The 16757-nt window shown below is 55.1% G+C and overlaps 1 protein-coding gene and 1 long non-coding RNA gene across 3 annotated transcripts; one reads left to right on the top strand and one right to left on the bottom strand.

Annotated features, from left to right (window-relative positions):
• The first annotated feature begins 2587 nt into the window (after positions 1–2587).
• LOC138848667 (uncharacterized) lies at positions 2588–5586 on the top strand. 2 transcript variants are annotated; one of them, XR_011386773.1, is made up of 2 exons: positions 2588–2675; positions 4645–5586. It is a non-coding gene; the product is annotated as an uncharacterized lncRNA (long non-coding RNA). The 2 variants fall into 2 exon arrangements; XR_011386774.1 differs by having other exon boundaries at positions 2594–2901.
• Positions 5587–12460: 6874 nt separating this feature from the next.
• On the bottom strand, positions 12461–14831 carry RHOB (ras homolog family member B). Its single transcript, XM_008254781.4, has one exon. The coding sequence runs from the start codon at positions 14461–14463 to the stop codon at positions 13873–13875; it is 591 nt and encodes a 196-aa protein (XP_008253003.1). The 5' UTR covers positions 14464–14831; the 3' UTR covers positions 12461–13872.
• Positions 14832–16757: the final 1926 nt, after the last annotated feature.

Here is a 16757-nt window from a genome sequence, read left to right on the forward strand (position 1 = left end):
AAAGCAGGGAGACAAAAATCACTCCCAGCCCGAGAAGTTGCTTTAGTTGTCAGTGAACTCATTCTGAGATAGAAGACTTTTTAGCTTTAGCTCTAAAGAGCTGGAAAATACCTGACATCAGCCAAGGGCACTCTGGGGATGCCACTTAAAGTCCTCCAACCAAGCCTGGGAAATGCCTCTCAGACTCCTCGGAAGATCCAGGAGGAGGGTTCCTGAAGAACACTATTTCCCAAGTGCATGCACCATCCAAGTGTTCAACTGATACGGTAGGAGCCCTCCCCACACCAGCTACTGCAGACACAGAGCTGTGAGGTCACCAACTGGCTGCTCACCATACCCAGAGGTCACTTCAGGTCAGCAGAGCCAAGCAACAGAGCTGCTGCCGATTAGGGCCAGGCAGAAGAGGGGACAGAGCCACAAACCCTGAACGGCTGCCCAGAGCCACGGGGAGGAGTCAGTTTGCCAGGAGGGTATCCAGAGCCAAAGACTCTTCCTTGCTCCCACAGGCACATACTGGGATGGACAGTGTCCACTTCAGGACAGCGCAGGCCCCAGAACTTGTTGACCCAGTGCAAAGTGAACACAGGGAGCTCCTTGTTCAGACACCATGAAGAACTTCAAGATGGCAAGTGTCAGGTCTCACCTTCTGAGCACACACCTAGGAAGCTGCCCGCTGTCTGGGAGAATTCTCTGCATCTGTGTGAGTCCTGCCTGATGGAGTTGGCCTTCATGGTTTGAGGTCAAGGTCATCAAAAACACCATTTCTAATCTGCTTTAAAACAGCCAAACTGCAACAACTCAAAATGCTTCCATCTCTCAAGTATTTACACCAGGTGCAACCCAGCAGTGAACACGGGCCTCGCCCCGAGCCATGTGGCCAGGGCATCGTGCTCCTGTCCCTCCCCAGAGCCCTTCCGAGCTGGCTTGCAGGCCGGCAGCTTCTCCGAGCCCTGGCCTCCATCCCACGGGAGCTGCATGGTTGGATAGGGGATTGTTCTTGGGACATTGGCCCTTGTGTTAGCTTTGCCTCCACAGGGGGGCCTGCAGCTCTTCACCTTGCAGGCAGGGTCCTCGTTTAGGCCACCACTCAGTAAAAGCATCCTTAGCCCTTGTGCCACGCCCACGTCTAGATGCTGGGGCCACAAAGAACCCCTGTACCCCAAGGTGTCACTTTCTAGATGGGAGACATAGAATGAATTAATGACCACACTAAACACGGATGAGGATGGTAGTAAAAGAAAGAACAATGTGTTTTGAGCAGAAGAGAGAGGAAGTCAGGAAACGCAGATGACATGGGAGTTCTGTTTGAAATCACGGTGGCAACAAAACACGAGCGCGTCTCCCGGAGGACCTCCCCAGAGCCGGCTCCAGGCCCCTCCCTTCCTCTGCAGGAGGACCTAGGAGCACTGCAGGTTCTTTCCTAAGAGCCCCGTCCATCAGACACCTGAATTCCCTCCACAACATCTTGGGTGCGGTCACCCTGCTGTGCCACGGTCATGTTCAAGGACAGGGAGCTCATGACCTTTGACTCATGACATTTCGGCATGCTCTGATTGCTACAATGCCCCTTCTTCGGAGCCAAAATCTGCCTCTTGAACGTCTGTCGGTCCAGCCCTTGAGGCCCACACAGACTTGACCAATCAACTCCTTCATTCACCAAATGTTCACCGCACCTCCTTCCAGGACTCCCTGCTCACAGTCCAGCTGGGCAGCCTTGGAACACAATGGAGAAGCATACGCCAGGTGCTAGAGAACACACAGGCCAGCCAACTGTCCACTCCCATCCACTTCCTACGGGCAGGTGTGCTGCTGTCCCCCAGCACCTGCCTAAGCAGGCCTGGCCACGGTGGATGCACACACAGCCCGCGGGTGTAGGATTCACCTGGCAGCCGGGGGTAGTTTCCCCAGCAAGGCTCCCCCACGAGGGTTTGGGGAAGCCAGGCAAGGGGAGAGACACAAGGAAAAGACATGACGGACACAAGACCTTCGATTTAGGAAGCAGGTGAAGCAGTGTGACTTCACCCTTTCCTCCTGCCCCCAGCTCTGGGCCAGTGAGCAGAGGCCCCAGAGAGTAAGCTAGACCAAGGTGGGCTTTATCTCTGGAAGGCACAAAGACTGCCTAAGGAGAGGCAGGAGGGTCCTTAGGGATAAGTTCTCAGGCGCTCCCCCCACCCAGCTCAGATTCCACCCTGCTGCTCCCACCCCAAACCTGCCCGCTGGCCGTATTCAGGCAGCATGGCGCCCTCCACCAGCTACACACACTCAGACAGGCTGCAGGCCCGATGACAGGTCGCAGGAACCACCCCAATTACCAGGGCCCAGTGGTCCAGGCGGCAGCTGGGTCAAAGCCCATGTGGAGACCGTTAGCCTGTCTGCTCTTGGGAGGGAGTCAAAAGTTTGTTCACCAGAGCCTGAAGCCATTCCTGGTGGCCCCGACCGAGCCTCCAGCTCTCCCAACCTGCACCCCAGGATCGGACAGGCTCCTCCGCTGCCCGCCAGGAAGCCAGCTCAGTGCCAGCTCCTGCCCCGCCTCCTTGAACTCACGTGCAATGGGAGGGGCCTGCCAAGTCTTAGCCTGGTTTGCAAAGCATGAGTCAGAAGCCAGCTCAGAGATGCAGCCCAGACGTCTGCTTCCAGCCCCAGCTCTGAAGTCAGACTTGCGGCTTCTGAACACGGTGAGCCAAGTGACTGACTAGCCTCACCTCCACCGCTGTCCGCCAGGGTGCAACCTCCCCGTGTCTGGAGCTCATCAGACCACAGACCCTAACGTATGGCCCAGATTCCTCACAACTTGGAATTTGCCACGGTTCCGTGGAAAAGGCCTGCTGAAGTGAGCCGGGAGCAGCAGCTGCTAGCCCGGATCCTGTCAAGGTCAAGCGTTACCAGGAAGTCAAGTTCCAGGTCAGCTTTCCCAAAAATAGGAAGTGTAGGGAAGACGTACAGAGAGATTTATCTTGAGTGGGGATTTCCACGCTGCACCCCTGCCCTGTGCTTCTGCTCCTGACGATACCATTTTCTGACGTTCTTATTTAACAAGAGGTTAAAAGAATTCCAGCCAACCCTGAGCCAAGGCCTCTCCTGCAGCCTAATCTTGCAATCTAATTGAGCTTGGCTTCGGCCTGCGAGCTGGGAGAACCAGTTTGCCCAGACGGAAAGCAGCTGCCAGCTCACTGGTGGTGCGTTTGGTGCGCCGCTGCAGAAGCACAGCTCTGGGCTTTTACTCTCAGGGGTTTGATCTTGTTTAATCTTCGAAATAACAATGAACCTGAGGCAGTAGAGGGTAAAAATAATTGGCCCCAAAATGCACGGATAATGATTGACAGCTTCTACCTGCAATCTCTGATCCTCCCACTAAACCACACTGCCTGTCCTGCAGCGGGAGATGAAGCAATAGACGACATAGGCGTGATGGCAGAGGGAGGAGACCCCTGCCCGCTCCACTCCTCCCCAGCAAACTCCATGAGCTTCGGTCTCATACATCACCTGCGGATGACAGGCTCACCCCTGCCGAGGGGGCCCCGTGGCCCAGCTGCCGCTGTTTCCAGGTCTCCCGGCACCCTGTGCCAGGTTCTGCTCAGCTCTCGGAAAACGCTCGGTTTACCCCTGCGATCGCTCACCAGTTGATCACTCCGTCATGGAAAGGGATCAGGTCCAATCAAGCTGCTAGAAAACTCTTGGCTTTCTGAGCCTGGTTAGCACATTTCGCTTATGAGTAGTTTATTCGTTCATTTGCATTTCATTTTTTTTTTTTAGATTAACTAACTGATTTGAAAGGCAGAACGACAGAGGGAGAGAGGGATCTTCCATCTGCTATTTCACTCCTCAAATAGCAACAGGCAGGTCTGGGCCAGGCTAAAGCCAGGAGCCAGAAACTCCATCCTGGTCTCGCACATGAGTGAGAGGGGCCCAAGTACTTGGGCCATCATCTGCTGCCTCCCAGGCACTTAGCAGGAAGTTGGATTGGAAGCAGAGTAGCCAGGACTCGAACCTGCGCTCCGATATGGAAAGCCATCGCAAGTGGCAGCTTAACCTTCTGTGTCACAATGCTGGCCCCTGCTTTCAGCTTTCTTTGTTTTTTCAGATTTGGCAGGTCACCAACTGTACAGTCTTTCATCTCCGCCAATACCCGTAAGGTTAACATTTTGAACAACCCTCTCTTTGCACAGCTAAATCCACAGCCTAGAAAATCCTGGAGAGCTAACCAGTGCCGGGGTTATTGTGTGCATTTAGCCTGGGTCTGCATCTGGCCTGCAGTTCCAGACATCCTTGGAGGAAATCTGTAGCTACAAAACTTCTCAACGTAAAGGCAGGGAGATGGATGGACCTTCCCATTTACAGAGTTGGCCTTGGTTACGCAACCAAATATCCGAGTTTCCCATATTTGGTCATTACTGAAGAGTGTGTATTTTACAAGTGCTTTTTTTTTAGCACTCATATAAATACTACTTTTTATACTGTCAGAGTCCCATTTAAAACTTTTCTACCATTAAATGACAAATGCACTCTTGCATTCCTTGTAGGTGCCTCCAGAAGATTCCTATTGTTTATCCAAAGGTCAAACAAGCTCTGGAATTAAATGGAATCAATCATTAACAAAGTGATGAGAAACTTGCTTCTCGTAACATTTGTTTCTTCCCTTTTCAGGACTGAAAAGAGAAGAAAAATAACTCCCAATGACAGCCGGAGGGCATAGATCACACAGGGTCCTAACAGCCCGGGGCGGGCTACGACAGCTCTCAGAATTGCACTGGCAGAGACCAAGATTTCTAAATGAAAACAACATGAGCCGGTCAGGCTGAGCTTCCCACCAAGAATCCCAAGCCTCCCGGCTTCCTGTGACACTCAAAGTTCAGCCCGAGTGACACCAGCTGAATACACCAGCCACCCTGGAGGTCCTTCGGAGGGTGGCCTGGGCCCTCAGAGGCTCTGCCCTGCCGGCTCATCACACGGTTGCCAGGAGACTTCCCCAGGAACCTTGCTGGGTTGAGCACAGTGTGCGTTTTCAGTAGGGGTGGGGGACAGAGAAGGCCTTTCCTGTGGCCTTAAAGGAGACCTTTCTTAACTTCTCCAGAGTCAGGGACCCCCCTTCCTACACTCATCCTCCCCTCATTGCCTGCAGAAGGTGATGCAGGCAGGCAGATAGGAAAACACGGATTAGATTGGTGAGCCGGAAAGCCACGCCTTCACCACGCCCCTGTGTGATCTGATCTCCCTCCCTGACCCCACCTGTATGCCCACCTGCCAATCAGGCTACGTAACCACGCCCCTTCGGAAGTGGCTGAAAGGCCTGGAACACGGTGGGCCTGGCCCTTTTCTGTGCCCTTGTTTTCCATCACTGCCCTGTGCCATCGGGGCCGTGGCCTCCTGGCCGGGAGCTCCCTGCCTCCTCTTCGCTGCTTGTGCTAAGCTGCTTGTAGCTGCTCATAACCAAACGCTTGCCGCACCGGGCTCCTGGCCTGCTCTCTGCTCGTATGGCCCCACTCCTGCTCGTATGGCCCCAGCTTAATTTCCAGACTTCCCCTTCTCCTTTAGATGGAGCCCTCACTCCCCTATGCATTTCTCTCACTGAATAAAAAGCTTAAAAACTTACCATGTCGTCGGTCTGTTTGAGCCAGTATTCAGAATTCTTCTCTGAATTCGTGGCAAGAGCCCACACAGCTCATTCATTTCAGAAATATTAAGAGGATAGGTTTCAAAGGGGTTCCAAACCTTTGCCACTTCTTCAGGCCTCTTTAAAAATGGTGCTCCCGGGGCTGGTGTTGTGCGGCTCAGCGGGCTAAGCTGCTGCTTAGGACGCCTGCATCCCGTTATCAGAGCACCTGTCTGAGCCCCGGCTGATCCATTTCAAACCCAAATACCTGCTAAGGTGCCTGGGAAAGTAGTGGAAGACAGCCCAAGTACTTGGGCCCTTCCCACCCATGTGGGAGATCCTGGCTTTGGCCTGGACCAACCCTGGCAGGTGCAGCCATTTGGGGAGGGAGCCAGCAGATGGAAGATCCCCCCACTGTGTGTGTGTGTGTGTGTGTCTTTCCCTCTTTCTCTGTAACTCTGCCGTTCAGTATTTTTTTAAAAAAAAATATATACTGCTTCGTAAATTTCTGTCCTTTAATTAACTCATTCATTTGACTACTGTTTATTGAAGTCAGCACTGTACTGGGTATTAGGGACACAGTGGTGAAGGAGCAGACGTGGCCTCCACTCTTGTCGCGGAGCTCGCGGTCTTGGTTACAGCCTCCGCTCACTCCACTTACTCTTCCCCATCCTCCTCTGAGGCTTCAGACACCACCTGCGTCCTGGCAGATCCCTCCTTCCTCAGGTGACCCAGAAATCCACCTGACAGGGCCTGATGCCATCGCTTAGGCAGCCTGAACTGCGGTTAGAATGAAGAAAACAGTGTCATTTAAAGAGCATGGTTGGGCCGGCGCCGCGGTCCACTAGGCTAATCCTCCGCCTTGCAGCGCTGACACACCGGATTCTGTCCCGGTTGCCCCTCTTCCAGGCCAGCTCTCTGCTGTGGCCAGGGAGTGCAGTGGAGGATGGCCCAAGTGCTTGGGTCCTGCACCCCATGGGAGACCAGGAGAAGCACCTGGCTCCTGCCTTCGGATCAGCGTGGTACGCCGGCCGCGGCGGCCACTGGAGGGTGAACCAACGGCAAAGGAAGACCTTTTTCTCTGTCTCTCGCTCTCTCACTGTCCACTCTGCCTGTCAAAAAAAAAAAAAAAAAAAAAAGAGCATGGTTGAACAACACAGCCACATCTCTCATCCTGGGGTGCGTTTTCCTTAGAGACCCTTGCTCTGAAACCACCACAGAAAAAACACTCAGGAACACTGCCTCCCTTTCCCACTTGCCTAGGCTCAGACAGTATTCTTCCCTTGGGTCTCCACAACAGCACCAAAGCCAGGCTAGAACATGTAGCGGAACTTTCTAGAAGGTTCCAAGAGACTTATCCAGCAGGTATAACTTGGAGTTGGCTTTGGGTATGGTTTCACCTAGAGCCTCCTGGCTTGGGTGGTCCTCCCAGGATCTTTCTGGCTACCTTGGCTGTCCATGTAGAGCAGCTGTTGCCTTCCCTTTCCACACCCGTCACCACCCAGCAACACCATCAACACATCTAGAACATGCTCTCAGAGGGGAGAAGCAGCCTTCCCCTGCTAAACTCCAGTATCGAAGACCACAGTTCCTGTCCCGGAATCTGCTTCTTCGTCCCAAGTTTGATCTGCCAAAGTCCCCTTCCTTCAGGGACACCTCTCTCCTCCGTATAGACTGCGGCCTTTCTACACGACTTGTACAGGACACAACTGTGTCACTGTACAGAGAGGACACAGACCATCGTGTGTGAGGGAGGGGAGGGGCCGAGAAGGACAGCAGTCATTTCCAAAGACACCTCAAATGCAACATTTGTATATGATCAGTCAGCTTCTGCCTCTTCCCATCTTAAATCCTGGCATCCCCACAGCCTCGCAGGCCAGGGTCCGGGGGTCGTCACGGTGCCTCTGACTTAGATTCGCACACCTCTACCTCCCAAGTGTCTCCAGTTTGTCCCCTCATCGCCATGCCCACGCCTTGGTTCTGGCCTTCACGTCGGTACCTGACCAAGGGAAAGTCTTCCTCACTGGTCTTCCTGCCTCCAGTTTCCCCTTCTCTAATCGGTCCAGTCATTGGGGTGGTCCTCACCAAATCCTAATCCCACCGTATGCAGAATGGCCGTCCTAGGGCTACACTGCCTGGGCCCAATGGGCGTGCGTCTGATAGCCATGAACTCTGTGGCTGCTCTCCTCATCAGCAGGACGAAGGCAAACGTACTCCTCAGGGTTCTGGCGGAGATCGTGGTTGACCACTTCTAAAATGACCCCAGTGGGTTGTGTCCACCTTCTGCTACTCACGCCCCGGGGTCGCCCCCTCCCATTCAGTGTGCATGAGGCCCACTTGCTGGCTTCTAACAAATACGGTACAGTGAAAGTGATGAGACATCACTTCCAAGGCTGGGTCATAACAGACTCACTTCCGGGGTGAGCGGCACACAGGTTGAGACGCTGCTTGGCATGCCCTCATTCCATATCAAAAGGCCTGGTTTCAAGTCCCAGCTCCAGCTTCCTGCTTGTGCACACCGTGGGAGGCAGGAGGGATAACTCAAGTAGCTAGATCCCTTCTAGCCAGGTCGAGTTCTAGGCTCCTGGTTTCAGCCCTGGCTAAAACAGGCATCTAGGAACTGAACCAGAGGGTAAAAGATCTCTCTGTCCCTCTCTCTCTCTGCTTTTCAAATTAAAAAAAAATGAAAATAATAAATAAATTTTAAAGTGCTTATTTTCATCTACTTGAAAGACAGAGACAGAGAGCAGGTGCACTTCATCCACTGGTTTATGCCCCGAATGCCTACAACAGCCAGGGCTGGGCCAGGCCACCACTAGAAGCCTAGAACTCCGTCCAGGCCTCCTATACTGGAAGCAGAGGCCCAAGCACTTGGGCTATCATCTGCTGCCACCCGGAACGCATTAGCAGGAAGCTAGATTAGAAGCAGAGGAGCGGGGACTCCAGCTGGCACTCTGATATGGGATGCAGGCATTCCAAGCAGCAGCTTAACCCACTGTGCCACAATGCCTGCCCCTGTAAATAATTTTTTTCCAAAAGACTGGCTTCTGCCTGGCCATGCCCTCTCTGATCCTTCTCACCTGTTCTCTCTAATGAAGCTAGCCGTGGTGTTGTGAGCTGCCCTGTGTCGAGGCACACATGGCTAGGACCTGAGGTGCTGAAGCCCGCCAGCAGCCACCACTTAGCTGAATCCTTCCCCCTGCTAAGCCTTGAGCCACATCCTGCCCTAGCCAACACCTGGATTACAGGTTTACCAGAGGTCATAAGCCAGAGGACCCAGTAGGCTGTGCCTTAATTCCTGACTCAGAAACTGCCAGGCAGTAGATGTTGGTCTAACCCAATGAGTTTGGGGATAACTTGTTATGCAGCAATAGATAACTAACAAAAGGATTAGCCTGGTCAACGATGCTAGCCATTATCATCTTCTCTTCGTTGTAGATTCTAGGAGGGGAGGGACAATGCTGATCTGCTTATCTACTGCCCCCCCCCCCCCAGCCCTGAGCACAGCGCTAGGCCCAGAGCCTCTTAGTCAACCATAAATATTTGCCAACTAAAAGAATGGGAAGGGGGCTGGAGCTTGACACAGCCATTAAGACAGGGTTTCAGACACCTGTATCTCACTTTGGAGCACCTAGGCTCTTCATTCCTGCCACCTGCTAATGCAGACCCTGGGAGCTGCAGGTGATGGCCAAGTCCTTGGGTCCCTGCCACCCCTGTGGGAGATTCAGATTGAGTTCAGGGCTCCTGGCCCAGTCGTATCTGTTGTGGGCATTTGGGTGAGTGAACCAGTGGATGGGAGGTCTATTTGGCCGTCTGTCTACCTATCTATTTCTGTCTCTTTGCCTTTCAAATAAATAAGAATGAACAGGAAGGAATAAACTGAGATCCTCCCGACTCTGACCTCTCAGGCCGGAAGAGGGGTCGCTGAGCTTGGGGGTCACAATCTGAATACCCACTTCCCCTCCTGCCAGGAGACAGACCAAGCAAAGCTGTCAGGACCCAACAAGCTAGGGGACAGAGTCCCTTTGTAGTCACAGGACCTGTTCAGGCACAGGGTGTATGCTTCCCAGGGCTCGGTGCTCACAAAGCTAGCCCTGTGTCAGTGCCACATCCCTGGAAGGCCCAGAGAACACAATGGAACCGGCATCACCTACCTTCTCCCCCGCCTGCCAGATACACGCAGCCCGTGTTGTGGATGAGGAGGGAAGGGGGGAGGCTGTGTGCTGCTTGGCTGGGCAATATCATTTTTCTAGACCCAAGAAATGCCAGAGGGGCCAAAGCAGAAAGGAGTTCTCACCCAAGGGAGTTTTATTCACTGGCGTCCAGACCCCCCTGGCACAGAGCTGAGCTGTCACCACTGTGCTAATGGCCCAACTGCCCACCCTGCCTCTGCCCTGAGATTTCCACCATCTGCACGTCAGACACTTCTCCTTTAAGACTCAGATCCGATGTCCCCTCCTCCAACAGGGGCGCCTCCGCCTAGGGCGCCCATCGCCCATCGCTGGCCCTGGCCTGCTCCTGGGGAACGCATTCCTGCAACTGCCTGGCCCACCAGTGAAGTGGCTCACGAGGGCAAGGACTGCTTCTCGCTGCTTTTTTTCTTCTTTCCTCATCAGAGCTGATGAAGCACGGGCCAAGGCCAGCTGAATTACAGGGTGCTGCTGCATTCTGAATTCACAAATGGCGAAGAGAAATTTCTAGAAGGGAATCAAGTGCCTTTTGGCAGAAGCATGCAGGGTGAGAAGACAGAGTCTGTGTGGTGTAGCCTGGAAGGAAAGCTCTGGGAAAGTCTGTATCCCCTGAGGGTTGAGGAAGCCAGAGCTGCTGGCTGCAACGCTGTCGCTGTCGGGAGAGCCGCGTTGACATAGACACCCTCTCCCTCCTGTGTGCACCGACGGGGACTCTCCCTCTGTCCGAGTCGCTGCTTCTCACAGTGCGGGCCCCCAAGCCAGCAGCATCAGCGTCATGCAGGGCCCTGCTAGAAATTCAAATTCCCGAACCCTCAGCCTGGACCTACTGCATCAGAAACTCCGCCAAGGCCAGGCCCAGCAATCCGCGCTGTGACCAGCCCTAGCAGGATTCTGGTCACACTTACGTATAAAGCATCCTTTCTCAGTCTACCGAAACACATGGGAAAAAGACCTCAGAAATGCAATCCAGACTGATTTGAGATCGAGATTAAAGGAAAACCCGAGACAACGCCCCTTGCTATAAAACACCCAGGATCAATGAAACTTCCCACTATTTTCCATGAATCGTTTCAACAGGCAATTAAATGAACTCAGCACATTTCTTTTAAATGTGCAAAATGAATTTTCATATTCTAAGAGTCACACCAGATGTTTTACCTTTTTTTCCCCCCCTAATTGATTTTCCAGCCTAGAGCAACTTGGTTTTTTTGTTTTCCACTTGGGCCCTAACACAGCAAGAAGAGTATGTTCCGCAGGGTTTTTAAATGGCACGCAGTTAAAACAGGCCCCACCAGGCTGCTCTACTTCTTCCGGGTGGTTGTCTCCCCAAAATATAAAAGCAGAACTCTTTAGGTAGCAGGCAGATGGGACAGGCGGGAAACCCAGAAAGGCCCTCTGGGGGTGGGGGTGGGGGGGCAAGTCTCCAGGCTCTTGGCTGCTTGCAGAGCCGAGTGCTGGGCACTCAGCCCAGGCCTGAGCACTCCCCTACCCATCCCTGCACTCCCTGGTACCAAAGGATTTGCTGGCTGTAAAAACTTGCAAATAAACATTGTCTTTCAATGGGAAGTTTTGTTTTAAAGTAGGTTATGGGATGGAGGTGAGTGGAGCCATGGGCCGAGGAAGGAGTGGCTCCTGGAGGAGTCCAAACAATCCCCCTCTGTTGGCCCTGCACCCACCCAGTGGAGCAGGCCTGTTTCAGCCTGTGTTAAGTGGGTGAAAGGTCACCACCAACAACCAGGTTTTCTTCACTCAACAAAAGCTCTTGGAAATCGCAGGGGAGAGGGGAAACGAGCCTCAGCCTTGAAGCAAACAACTTCAAGAGGGACCTCCACTGCCTTGGCCCTGGGTGTGGGAGAGGAGAGGGTGGCAACAGAGCGCGGAGACGTGGAAAATGCCGATTCAGACAGAGCCACGCTTGGGAGGCAGGTGGGGGAGGCTGGCACCACCTTCCTCTGCGCCGGCAGGTTTGAGTCCTCCCGCCTGCAGCGGGATTTTCGTGTGGTCTCCAAGAACAAATCGGCCTGTCTGGTTCGGAGAACCACTGCAGCAAGGCTCAGGGTCTGAAATTAGAGCTCATCCTAATTGGTTCCCAAAGCGGAGCTGCTCCAACTTGAAATAACTCCCACCGCCCACCACCACCACCACATCCAGCCCTCTGTCTGCAACCGGCCCTTCTCAGAGAAGGGCAGGCTCTCATTGTGGCACCTTCCCAGGGAAGTTCCATCGGAAGAGAACCCTCCCCAGGAGAGCCCCTGGAGCTCCAGCCCCAGGCAGAGCAACCTGCCACTGTACAGGGTGGTGTGCAGACCTGGAGGATGGGAAGGAGCCCAGGCAACCAGCCCCAGAAATGTTACCTAAACTGAAAACACGCAAGTGACAGCTTCTCAAGTCTAAAAGAAGCCAAGTCCACAATAGTCACAGTGGTTTTAAGACAGAGACAAAACCAAGACCTTTGGCCTCGCCTAATCAGGCTGAAGTTTTTGCTCTGGGCCATGAGTGAGCGGCTTGTCTTCCTCTGGGGTTGTGACAGCCAACAACCTGGTCTCCCTTGATGACCCAACCCGCAGAGCCCCCCAGACCTTCGCCCTCCGCTATGACAGTCACTGCCCAGAAAGGGTCTCTCCCCTTGTCCCACGTGCACAAGGATACCTTACTACAGAGCATTAAACCACAAGAGCCATTTTATAAATGTCATCATCATAGTCTTTTAATATTTTACATAAAAAACTGTATACACAGCTTATAGAACTTTTATGTAAACATCATAAGCTCACCACTTTGTCATTTGTCAGTTTATTGGAAAAATAAAAAAACAAGACAACAGTTTAGTAGAAGTACCACTGGGCAGGAAGAGGGAGGGGAGAAACGGGCAGGTTTATTCTCTGTACAGAGAAGCAGAGAAAACTTCACATAGCTGCAGAGGCTGCCTTGCAGGGAAAACAAAAAAGTTCTCAATAGGCCCCAACACGGGTTACTGTCCCTTATCAAAACAGTGTGCATGACCTGCACAAATAAAATCTCAAAACAGTGGTGCCACTTTTCTCGAGAAAACCAAGGAAAAATTAGTAAATTCTTTTTCTTTTCCTTGTTTTCAAAATCATCATTCAAAAAAAATAAATCCAAAGTAGATGAGGTTACAGCATACAGAATGCTACTGCCTTATGCAAATGACAAGTGCATTAAGTGTCAAACAATGAAACAACTGTGCAAAGAATTCTTTCCAAAAAAAAAAAAAGTTTCAGCTTTTAAATAAATCAAAAAAACATCCGTTTCTTGGACTGAACAGTTTTCACTTGTCAGGCACAGAGTTCGCTTATGGCAACAACAAGGCCCCCAGCACACGCCCCGCCCCTCCTCCTGCTGGAGAGAGGTTCGCTGGGGGCTGGCAGCACCTGCTGCTTCTAAAAGCTGTGTCCCTTCAGCCCCAAGTCAGTTGCAAATGTCTTCCCCAGGGCTCAGAAAGATGGCCAAGTCCTGGTCATGCTTGGATGGGCGCCTGACCCAGCCCGGGGCCAGAGCTGTTCTAACGCCCTGGTCACTCCACCCACCACGACCATTAAATAACACCATCTTACCTCCGAAAATAAAATTATATCTGTATTTATAGAACACCCCCCTCCTCCTCCCCAGCCCTCCCTCCCGCAATTCCCGGGGTCTATGTTACAAACAAGGGATAGCAGGCGCTCGCGGGTTACGGGCTAACATCCGATGGGGCGCGGCCCCGGCCCCCACCCCCACCCCGGGGGGACCCGAGGCGGGGGTGGTGTGACAATGTGAGCGAGGGGGCAGTAGAACGTACACGCAGTCACACGCTCTGAGGCTCTGATCCTCAGAACAGGATGTCCAGGGGACCCTTGGCACTCAGCGGGGGCGCCCGGGCCTGTGCCACACAGCTGGACGCACGCAGACACTGGGAAGGGGGCGCCCGGTGCCCACGCGCTTCTCGGCGCGAGAGCCAGAGCCGCCCGCAGACGCCAGGCAGTCTGGTGGGGTCCTTGCAGGGGCGTGGGCCTCCCCTCCCCACGGCTGGCTGGGGGACCGGCCCGGGAGGGGGCGCCGCGCAGGCGGGGGCAGACGGGCGGGCGCGGCCTCTCATAGCACCTTGCAGCAGTTGATGCAGCCGTTCTGCGAGCCGTAGCGCTTCTGGAGCGCGGCGCGCGTGGCCGTCTCGAAGACCTCGCGCACGCCCTCCTTGGTCTTGGCGGAGCACTCGAGGTAGTCGTAGGCTTGGATGCGCACGGCCATGGCGCGGCCGTCGTCCGTGCGCACGGGCTCCTGCTTCATGCGCGCCAGCTCTGTGCGGACGTGCTCGTCGCTGCGCAGGTCCTTCTTGTTGGCCACCAGGATGATGGGCACGTTGGGGCAAAAGTGTTTCACCTCCGGCACCCACTTCTCGGGGATGTTCTCCAGCGAGTCCGGGCTGTCCACCGAGAAGCACATGAGGATGACGTCGGTGTCCGGGTAGGAGAGCGGCCGCAGGCGGTCGTAGTCCTCCTGGCCCGCTGTGTCCCACAGCGCCAGCTCCACCTGCTTGCCGTCCACCTCGATGTCGGCCACATAGTTCTCGAAGACGGTGGGCACGTACACCTCGGGGAACTCGTCCTTGCTGAACACGATCAGCAGGCACGTCTTGCCGCACGCGCCGTCGCCCACCACCACCAGCTTCTTGCGGATGGCCGCCATGAGCCGGCCGGGCCCGGGCAGCAGGAGGGGGCCCGCGAGCGCCTCGCTGCCGTCCCGCTCGCTTCGCTCACTGCTCACCTCCGGCGGCGCGCTGGGGGGCGAGGGTCGCTAGCTGCACCCAGGCCCCGCGGTGGCGCGTTCTCTCCGGGCGCTCAGGCTGCCGCGGCGGGGGCGCGGGTGCATAGGGCGCGCCGCGCTGCTCGCGGACTGCGGCCGCGGCTCACGCCCCGGGCCGGGGTCGGCGGCTTTGTGCGCCACAAGGGCTCGGGCTGCGGTCGGTCCCGCTCCCCCTCCCGGGTCCCGGGCCGCGCGTACCAGGGCGCCGACGACTCCAGCCAGACTGCGGTGGCAGATGCGGGCTGCGGCCCTAGCGCCTGCTATTTAAAGAGTCCGGCCACTTTCTTAATATAGCCGCCCAATAGGAAGCGAGCCGGCTGAGCTCATCGCTGCGGAGCTTGGCTCTGATTGGCCGCCTGCTGCAGCCCGAAGGCGGGGCCGCACGGGCTTGATTGACGGCCCTGGCCGCGGGGCTGGGAGAGGCGGCGACCGTGGAGTCTGCGCGGCCGCCGGCGCTGCGGGGCCGCGGCGGCCCCGGCTCCCCGCCTTCGTCGTGGCCCGAGGGCTGGCTGCCTAGAGCCCGCGGGGTCTGGGCCCGCGGGTTCCGAGACGGGGCGGCACTTTGGAGTGGGGGGTCGGCGCCTCCTTTTAGAGCAGAATCGCGGGGCTTTCTGGCCAACCCCCCGCGGGTGGTCGGACCTGGGGCGGGGGAGGGGCGGCTCCCGTAACGTGGTTTTGTTTGTAAGTAAACAACCACACACACACGCACACGCACGGCCACACACGCACTTTTGTTTCCAAACTGAAAGGTTTCTTCTTCGCCCTTTTGGAGCCGGCCGCTCTGTGCTCGGGCCTCCCGGGGCGCCCTTGCCCTGGGATTGAGCCCCTGGCGTGAGGCGCCCACTGCAACCTGGGTGGGCCTGGGCCGAGCCTCCCGGCCCTTGCAAGCCCCTGCCCTCCTCTTTCAGGACCCCCCAGCTCGGGTCGCCGGGCGAAGGTGAGGGAAAGGAGACCGAGTGGGCGAGCGCTGGTTCGATGAATGGGAAGGGGCAGGCCGGGGTATTTGGCCGAAACTCTGCGTGGTTCTTTCGGATCCGTTTGTTAAGGCAGAGCCGTGTCCGAACGAAGAGTGCAATAGAATCTGGCCCCCTAAACCCCACTGAGCCGGCGAACGGTGGGGCAGGGGCCCAGGGCTCGCAGGTGCGAGTGAGCGCGCGCTGGGGGTCCATCGCCCCAAACCAGCAGGGCTGCAGGCAGCTGCCCCGGGGACCCTGCGGGACGTGGCCCTCACCTCTGGTCTGGAAACCCGAAGGGAGACCTGCCCATCACGGCGAGCTCACTGCCCCATTGTCTGTCTGCCTCTGGATTGTGGTTTGGTGGGGGCGCCAGCGTCCTCCGGACCCAGCCAGCAGGTGACTGGAGGATCGACCCGCTTGTTCAGGAGCTCAGTGGGGATTTTCTGGGGGGCTCTTACCTCAGCTCCAGATCCACTCTAACAGTCACCCAGGCGAACCCACGCAGGCAGCTGAGAGGGAGCCTGTGGTTTCAGTGCCACTCACAGGTCAACCTAGTGGCTGTTACCCTCTAGGGCCCATCCTGGCCCGCATCGGTTGAACCATCAGAAGGGCTGCATGTTCCCCACACCAGCTCCACTTTTTTACAGCGCCCAAATTATTTTTGTTGTTGTTGTTAGAGAGAGGAATTTTGTCTTTTTTTTTTTTTTTTAAGATTGATTGATTTGTTTGAAAGGCAGAGTTACAGAGAGGCAGAAGCAGAGAAAGAGAAAGAGGTTTTGCATCCACTGGTTCACTCCCCAGATGGCTGCAATGGCCAGCACTGGGCTGATCCAAAGCCAGGAGCCAGGAGCTTCTTACAGGTCTCCTAGGGGGATGCAGGAGCCCCCAGGACCTGGGCTAGCTTCTACTGTGTTCCCAGGCCATAACAGAGAGCTGGATCGGAAATGGAGCAGCCAGGACTTGAACTGGCGCCCATATGGAATGCCGGCACTGCAGGTGGCAGCTTTACCCACTTACGCCCCTTGCCTTGTTTTTTAAGCCTAAGGAACCGATTGGCCAGGAAATAAATAGGTTGTTTTGATCTTTGGTATAAGACTCCAGTCTGGAAACTTTTTTTTTTTTTTAAAGTTAGGCTATTAGGAAAATCTTATCTACACAGATTTTTCTTCTTTTAGTCAAAACTTTTTATAGCTGTATTGTTAACATTGCTTTCCTTGGTCT

Source organism: Oryctolagus cuniculus, chromosome 2 (genome assembly GCF_964237555.1).
Source record: "Oryctolagus cuniculus chromosome 2, mOryCun1.1, whole genome shotgun sequence".
Lineage (NCBI taxonomy): Eukaryota > Metazoa > Chordata > Mammalia > Lagomorpha > Leporidae > Oryctolagus > Oryctolagus cuniculus.